At 35.3% G+C, this 9,209-nt stretch overlaps 2 protein-coding genes across 2 annotated transcripts; both read left to right on the plus strand.

Moving 5' to 3' along the window:
* The first annotated feature begins 587 nt into the window (after window positions 1–587).
* Window positions 588–1,013, plus strand: LOC110105982 (uncharacterized mitochondrial protein AtMg00810-like). The gene has a single exon (XM_020835684.1). The coding sequence runs from the start codon at window positions 588–590 to the stop codon at window positions 1,011–1,013; it is 426 nt and encodes a 141-aa protein (XP_020691343.1).
* A 6,422-nt stretch (window positions 1,014–7,435) lies between these two features.
* LOC110106005 lies at window positions 7,436–8,466 on the plus strand. Its single transcript, XM_020835719.2, has one exon. The coding sequence runs from the start codon at window positions 7,612–7,614 to the stop codon at window positions 8,083–8,085; it is 474 nt and encodes a 157-aa protein (XP_020691378.1). The 5' UTR covers window positions 7,436–7,611; the 3' UTR covers window positions 8,086–8,466.
* The last annotated feature ends 743 nt before the right edge of the window (window positions 8,467–9,209 follow it).

Here is a 9,209-nt window from a genome sequence, read left to right on the forward strand (position 1 = left end):
TAAAGTTTTCTAATTCACCTCTCTCTTTTAATTAGCCTTGGGCCAGTTCTATAGGGCCTAACATCCCTAACAAACTTTCAAGTGCCATCTGAGCACTTTCAATTCAAAATTAGTTTGAGCATGAATTATAGTTTGGGTTGATCTGATTCAACCCAAAATAAATGGATCAATTTTGAGATGACTCAAAATCATTATATATATATATATATATTCAAATTTGAATTTGATCTAATAGGTTTTCCTAAAATACTATTTACATGCTAGAATAGTCACGGCGGTATGGAGATAAATGTTTAATGTCTTAGTTTTTGACGAAAATTTAACTCACATACAGATAAAAAAGAGATAAGTGTAAGAGTCATAAGAGACATCACATTGTTTATGTGGAAATGCAAATCATCCAAGAAGCTGGCTTTGATCAATGTAAATCATCACCGACACCTATCGCTCCTGCCTCCTCTCATAAACAGACCAACTCGTAGTCTTTTCAAGATCCGTCCCTCTATCGTCGTCTCACCGGTTCGCTCCAATACTTAACAATTATCAGAACCGACATTGCCTTCACCACAAATCAGGCATGTCAACACATGCATCAACCTACGGTTCAGGACTTCCAAAGTCTCAAACGTATCCTAAGATACGTCAAAGGCACCAAGCATCACGGGCTTCCTATAATACCCGGTGATTCTCAACTTTGCACATACACTGATGCAGACTGGGCATCCGACACCTCTGATCGAAAATCAATCACCGGTCACTTCACATTCATGGGTCCAAATTTAATATCTTGGTTCATCAAGGAACAAGTAACAGTTGCAAAATCATCCACCGAAGCAGAATACAGGGCCTTGTCAGCTGCTACTTCCGAAACAATCTGGCTTCGCCATCTTTCCGCTAAATTGCGACTTGAACAAAACATACCAACAACCATATACTGCGACAATATCTCCGCCATTGCCATTGCCAAGAATCCTGTCTTTCACGGTAGGACCAAGCACATCGAAATTGACTAACAATTCATCCAGCAGCACATCTTTGACGGCAACATTACCATTCAGCACATTCCTTCTCAAGACCAGATCGATGACATCCTCACCAAACCGTTCTCCTGTACTCGATACAACTTTCTCCGCTCCAAATTAACCATTCATAAACCGAATGATTAATTTGCGGGAGGATGTGAGCATACGGTTCACTTTACCTTATTCTTCACTAATATGCATTTATTGTTTTACCTCTCCTCCTCTATAAATACTTGTAACTCTACCGTATTATAGATATATACATTTCTTCCTCTGTTTCAATCTCTGTTCTCTTCCTCTTGAGAGGATCTTTCAATCATAGTCGGGCGACAAAAGTCAGAGAGACCGTAGTGTCACATCCCAAGATCCGAATTAGAAAAATTAGATCTTATTAAACTGAAAAGATACAAATCTTCATATAAATTTAGATTTTGGGACGTGATAGTCGGAGGGAGCAAAGTCTGGCGACATCGTGTTCCCGTGATCCCCTCAGCCCACACCGCACCCCTCCCGCTCTTGCCCGTATTACATCTACGTGACCGCATCAACCCGCAGTGTGTCCTGCCAAGCGGTGCTCCTACCCGTACACATCCCGCTCAAGCCTGCAACGCGTTATCATGTCCCGCCCAAACGTGCTCAACATTGTCTTCTCTGGGCTCACCCGAGTCCGCATGTTGGGTCGAGTCGAACCGAATTTGGGGAGGGTCAGATCCGGGTTTATATTTCAAACTAGTTTGTGTAATCGGGCTGGGTTCGGATTGGAATAGTCGAGGGCGGGTCAGTTTTAGATTGGGCACGAACCCGACGTCCCAAAAATTCATTTTGACACCCCTTCTCTTAGCCGCCCCTATCTTGTTGATTTATATAGTTTATCTTATCAATTTTATTATTTAACCGCCCATTGAGTTGATTGCCTTCCCCACACCGTCCAAATTGGCTGGAGCTGCGATGGCGATGTAGTGTTGAAATCACTTAGTCATGATGCATGTATAGGACAAAAAATACTTTCAAAGTAATGATATCTTAATCATTTATTTGGGCTCTTATAATCATTATTTCCAAGTAAAAACAACTAGTTGCCTGCATTATTAATGAATCTTAATAATTAATTAGTAGCTTGATAGTTAGTTAAATTCATTCCGAAATCGATTGGTTCAATATTGTTTTCAAATCAACAATAATCATTAATCTCAACACGGCTTGCAAAATTAATCGGATAAACTCAAAATTTTGAACACTTTTTCGAGCCCTAAAATAATTCAAAATTGAATTTTGGGGACATAAAAATTTATTTCTAAGTCATTTATTTTACATTTTTAATAAATTTATGCACGTTTTCATTTAAATTGAATGAACTAAGGCTTCATTTGGGATGACTTTCTTACTGCTTCTTAAAATAATTTTTTAGTATAAAAATTTAAATTTTTATACTAAAAAGTTGCTTTAAGAAACAATAAAAAAGACCGCAGAGTGACAATAACCTCTTGCCAACATCTAACTTGTTAACATGTAGATCGGTCGAAACCCTTTCCAAACTCTCTTTGTCAAGAGGAGCTTGTATTGACCATTATAATTGTAATGGAATCCATTAGACTTATTTTATTGATCTTGTAGTCTACTTGTTATCCTTTATTTATCATTTTATCAATTGACCATCATAGTATTGGAAATCAACTCACGGTATTATACTTTTTGAATGAATCATGCATTGACGGGTTTATCTATTTATTTCTTAATCGCTACCATAATCTCCTCAAATAAAACTTATTTTTTATTTTAGAGCCAAATTGATTGGATAGTGTTCAACATATGAATGGTGATATTGGGGTCTACTTCAAGCATCAAAGATGAAATCTCATGTAAAGATATGTAAGTTATAATGTGAAAGAGCTATGAGTTGTGAGAAAAGGTTACCTTGGTAAGAAGAATTGAGTAAAAATTTTGAATGGTTGGCTCTCCCTCAATCATCAATATGTCAATTACTTCTTCTTTTTTTCATCTTTTGCAGTGTTGTCCTCATTTAATAAATTAAAGTAGCATATTGATGATTGAATGAGGTCATTGTGCTAGCATTGATAAAGAAGGATAACCTCTTGATGAGATCATAATGAACGTGATGGTTACATTATCATATATATTTTTATATCATAGTAAATTATTGTTTGAGAAGGTGGCCAACATAACTCGCAAGGAAGATGTTTAATGAATTTCATATTAGGTTAGCTTGATCAAACATTTAAATCACACTAGGAAGTTGAGTTTGGTTAGCTTGCATTAGAATGATCATTCCAGGACTGTGCGAGTGACAACTAAGATGCCGATCCAGATACGTGGTAGTTGTCGAATAGCTAGTTTGATAAGGAATTCTCGATTTATCCCATAAAAGTGGGAGTTATTCTATGGGTTTCAGGCCAGTAGTGACTCTCGAATTATTATGAGAGTTACTATTGTAAGCTCCCCTTTGAGGCGAGTTAAGCGTGATCTCAAATTACTTTTTTATAACTCGACGGTTACCTGCTAAAGTACTTTTGAATTGATGACATATGCAAGTATATAATTTTATTAATGAAGGCTTAAATTATGAGAAAATATACCCCTATAATATTTAATTTATAAAAAATGGAATTATTTTAATTTGAGAGGTTCATTAATTTTGAATTTGCTATGAGTCATTCACAAAATTAGGCAAAACAATTGAACCAAATAGCATTATTGAATATAATAAAAAAAAAAAACATAAATGGCCACCAAAAGGGAGAATGAATCACATATGTTGACCATTATCTCATATTCTGATTTAAAAATAAACTTTTATTTAAATACAAAATAAATTTTCTTAATCGCACGTGCCCAAAAAGAAAAAGTCTTTGTTCGGAGTCCAGGAGACTTCTAACACTATTCCCAAAGTCACGTGATCACGTGATATTTTAATTAATTAATTAATTATGATTAATTATTTATTATGATTGCCGAACCGCTCGGTCGACAAACTTATCACAATTCACATACAGTCATATCAGCATGACGTCACTGTGGGCTCCACGCATGACGTCGTTCGTCCTCTCCCATTATTTATTTTCCCGCCGAGTAATAAATATCCTAAACAATGAACATGTGAACAAAATATTATACAAACTTGCTCAGAGCCGTTGGATCTTGTCAGCATCAATAGTTTTCTTGGACCGTGAAAGATTTGTATTTATGTTTCATGTTTATTAGTTTTATTTCTAAAGCAATGCATTTATCTTTAAATAAATGGACATATTAAATATTTATTTTAATTTTGATGTTATTTTTGGTGTGAAAGTTAGACCAATTTAATTTAATATTATTGCTTAAGTAAGATAGATTGGTGTTAGCTAAAATATAGATTTTATGATTTGAAATATAATTTTATATTTTTTTAATTGCGACATAATCAAATTAAAAGGTAATGTTCTTTACATTAAAAAATTATGATATGTTAAATAAATGTAAAACATTTTAAGCAGAATAAGATAATTTATTGATGTCCAGTACTTCTATGCTTATGTAATGGGTATGTATCCCAAATTTTGAATAGCATAAATCCTCCTCACATCAAGGCATGCCTAAGTTTTTTTCTCAATATTTTATGTCAAAATTAATCACCCTTATCATCTATTGACATTAAAAAAGTTAACGTTCTCTAATATCAAGCCTTCTTTCTTTTTTTCAAAATCTAGAAGTAATTTCTTTGTTAAACATTTTGAATATGATTTGATTGACAATTAATGTTCTCTTTATATGATCATGATTAATATGGAGAGGTCCTAAAATTATTCAATGATACAAGGATTTTAGGATCTATTTCAATTGGTCTTCTTAAAAAAAATCAATATCAAGCAATATATAGTTAGTTGCTGGTCGCTACCTGTTGCAATTTTGAGCAAATATAATTTATTGTATTTTGATTCAGTCTAATTTCATAGTTTAGACTGAATTATATGTTGGGCTCATTGATTTATGTGTCATGAAACCTTTTACAGGACGTGTAGTTATGGGTTTGACCTTTCTGAACGTATCCTAATGAGTTGATACATAAATATTAAGAAGGGTCGCATATTTGAATAGTTATGTAAAGTTCGGTCGACGTTGATAAAATATTTTTTACAAGTAAAGCTTCTTCCACCTGAAAATATAATAGTAAACAAGAATTATGATGACAGATTAAAGAGCGCTAGATGTATGCACTAGCTTAGATTTATTTGGGATATAGCTTTTTTACTATCTTTTTTTATTATTTTTTTTTTCTAAAAAACCGCTTTAACAAGAAGTAAGAAAGCACTCCCAAATGAAGTATATATTAGGCTTTGTTTGGGACGGCTTTCTTTTTTGCTTTCTAAAACAGTCTTTTAATAAAAAAAATTTGAATTTGAAATTTTTGTGCTTAAAAGCCTTTTTAGAAAGCAATATGAAAGTTGTCCCAAATGAAGTCTTAATCTTGTGGTTGAGAGCTTCAACTTCATCATAAAGATAGCATAGCCTGCTCTTTGCCTCGACCCAGACGGTATGATGGAGATCGCTCTCACCTCTCTACTAGTCGGCATACTTGCTCTCGAACTAGACATAGATGAGTGAGACGACAACGATAAACAGATTGAGGCAATGTTGATTTCAACTTAATCTTTTAGAATATAACAACAACTCTTTCAAAATATGAAGAATTGGCGTTATAAAATATAAATTATTTTTATTTTATATTTAATATTATACCTTCTTAAATAATAATTTGAAGAAAAATTTGAAACTACCTATACCGATCCCAACCCCAGATGTAAATAGTTGAAGAAAATTTTAAAAAAAAATTAATTTAGTCGGGCGAAAAGTCTAAAGTCGATCCACTAGCTGGGAGAAATCCGCCGCCGGTTTGTGACCGTGCAAAAGTTTGGCGTAGGTCGATGGTCGGGAAAAAGTCAGGTGTCATTTGGCTGTCGGGGGAAGTCTGTTGTCTGTTGGTGGCCAGGTGGAAGTCAGCGTCGGTCTGTGGTCGAGCGAAAGTCCGATGTTGATCCGTGGTCAAGCGAAAGTCTGACGTCCATTGGTGGTCAGTTGGTGCTCTGGCCGGTGGCCTGGAAAAAAACTAGCGACGGTTTGTAACCATGCGAGAGTCCTGCGTCGGTTGGTGGTTCGGCAACGGCTGGTGGCTGGGAGGAAGTTCTACATCTGTTGGTGGCCAGGCAGAGGATTGGAGACGGTTGGTGTGTTGGCAGACGTCTGGCAATGGCTGTTGGTCGGGCACTGATCGAGGAGGAACTTGGTGCATGGCAATAGATATCTCATATTTTTCTTCATTCTTCCTCTCCTTTCTTTTCTATTTTCCTTCTCCCTTTTGTGAAGAATGAGGGGTCTATTTATAATATTTTGAGAGTGTCATGGATAGTTAATAGGGAAAAGATTAAGGGCTTGTTGGGAGTATTTCGGATGGACGAGTGATATAGACTCTCTTGATCATGGAACTTTTATTAAACATTTGAATGCCTTAATGATGTCAGAATTCAATACTCTTGGGCTCTTTTGATTCGTCTAGTTGAGCTGCTCGATTCAATTATAAACATGCAATAATTGGATATAATTTAATTATTCAATTTTCTTTGAAGCTTCCAAACGTGCTTCATGCCCTTGATTTGAACCCATATGTGCTAGCTTGGATTGCAACGTATTTGGTGTCGTTGGGTTCGTCTTTTCTACAACTATAAGTTTGCTAAAACCTGAGTTTGAATGTTCCCATAATTAATTTTGAAAATTTTCTATTCAACTTTGCCTTGAAATTCATGCTCAGTCAATATAATTTTTTGATGATATATCAATGCATGAACATAAATCAGAAAATTATTGAATCCTTAATCAGAAAATTAAGAAGTCAACTAAAAGTACTAAACAAGTTTTTGAACCTCATTAATATAAATTATAAGATTATAATAAATACAAAAAATATTTATTAAACCTCATAACCATAATTATTTCAGTCTGACTACCTTTTTCTTGGCTAAAATCAATCGTTAGGATATCATTACTTCTTTTTTTTTCATCAGTTGAAGTAATTAGAATCATTCATTCACTCTAATAGTTCAATTAGTGGTGGTGACTCTTTCCTATAAAGGGAAATACGCAAGAGCTCAATTTTTTATTATTTTTAATATTTTTATATAAAAAAACTTAATTAGATACAACTCACGCATTAATTTAATAAAAAAAATAAATGATATAACTTCAATTGTAATGTGTGGCTAAAATTTTATGAACAGTATTTTTCTCCACATTTTAGACATTTTAAATTATTTGAAGTAATTAAACCATTCCAGCTAAAATATGACTCATTGCACGGTACAAAACTAAGATAATAATTGGATAGGATCCGAATACTTTCTTTTGAGCCCTTTCCCTCTAGAATTATTCTCCCTTAAAAAAAGCCACTGCTATTAATTATCCCCTCTTTCTTCCACATCTCTCTCTGCCTTCCTGGAAACCAAACTCTTTCTCCTTTCCAATCTTAGAAAAAGGAAAGATCTTTCCATATAAAAACATCACCTTTACCCCTAATTATCGCCACCTCCAACTTATCGCCGCCATGGATCACACCTCAAGACCAGCTCATCAAAATCTCTTAAAGCAAACTAAGATCGAGCCGACGAAGAAGAAGAAGATGAATCAGCAGAAAATTAAAGTGGTTCACTTCTCCAATCCCGTGAGAGTCACAACTACTGTTGCTGATTTCCGAGCTCTCGTACAGGAACTCACCGGCAGAGACTCTCACATCGCCGACTTACTGGCAGGCCATCCTCCGGCGGCCACGGTGGGCCGCGTTTGCGACAGCTACAGCCCTCTTGATCTGCTCGCAGGCGGCGGGTTAGACCAAGCTGGAATCTTTGACTTTCCGCCGCCGGATTTCAAGGCAGAAAGTGGTTATGGAGATGGTGATCGTTTTGAGTTGTATGGTGAGAGGTTTGAAAGTGTGGAAGATTACGGTGAGGTTTTTATGGAGTCGGTGGTGTTTGAGACGCCGGTGATCGCCGGCGACGGGCTCTACGGCTGGACACTCTGATATTGGTGAGGTTGATCAGGATCTCGTTTAACTGGTATCATGTATGTATACATATATATACATACATACATAAATATGAAGAAAAATTATGTCCACATGTACTTATATATGCATGAGCTTGAAAATTATTAAATTTCTATTAAGATTTGTGTAAAACAAATTCTTCATTTACTATCATTAATAATCTAAAAAAAAAATTTAAAAATTTTCAAGCTCATCGTATTATAATCTATATCTTTTGACATAATTTTGTTTTCATAAATATTTTTTCTTAAGCATGCATGTATCTTCCATATATGTCTATATGTATCGATCTCTGCTGAAATGCTGTGTAATTTGGGCGTTTTTTATGTTAAAAGCTAGTCTTATTTCCCCTAATAACCCCTCGTATAGGTAATTAAAAGAGTAAAATTCAGTTCTTGATTCTATCTAAATCTATCAGCTAATGAAGACGTTGGAGATTAACACAAAAAATTTAAAGTAAAATGACTGTTAATGATTAGTAAGGAAGAGAATGTAATTAGATGGGAACTTAATTAATTATCTACCGTAGGTTATAAACCTGCACCGACGAGTCAGGAGAAGTGTGAAAAACAGTTTTCACCTTCTCTAATGAACTGTCAGGTTCTGATCAGTTACGTCTTTGTCTCTTGGGTCCATGCAGCATTGTCTCGCTCTCTTTTCAACTTATGAAGGCTGTACCTTTTTTTAATGCCTAATTGATGTGGAGAAATGTTTATTTATTTATGTTGTTATAGGTTTCTAGCTAGCAATGTAAATAAACTTTCTACTGCTACACTTTTTTTTTTTTTGTTTCATGCCATTAAATTGTTTAACAGTAGCCCATGCACCTTCATGTGATCTTCCTGCGCCCGCGCCCCTTAGTTAAGTTTGCCTAGAAGTTAGGATGGCTGATGACTGAGAGATTATTACGGGCTGCCGCTAAACGTATTGGATGCGAATGAGGAGGTGCCGCGTCATGCAATGTACTGTGTATTGAGTGATGCAGCGCCTCCTCATTCTCGTACGAATGCATTCGGCATCGGCACATAATAATTTATCCAGCTTGCAAAGGTCTCAGAAGGTGAGTACTTTAACTTTCTAAGGCTGATCAGAAGGGCTCA

This window comes from Dendrobium catenatum, unplaced genomic scaffold, assembly GCF_001605985.2.
Source record: "Dendrobium catenatum unplaced genomic scaffold, ASM160598v2 fragScaff_scaffold_9, whole genome shotgun sequence".
NCBI lineage: Eukaryota > Viridiplantae > Streptophyta > Magnoliopsida > Asparagales > Orchidaceae > Dendrobium > Dendrobium catenatum.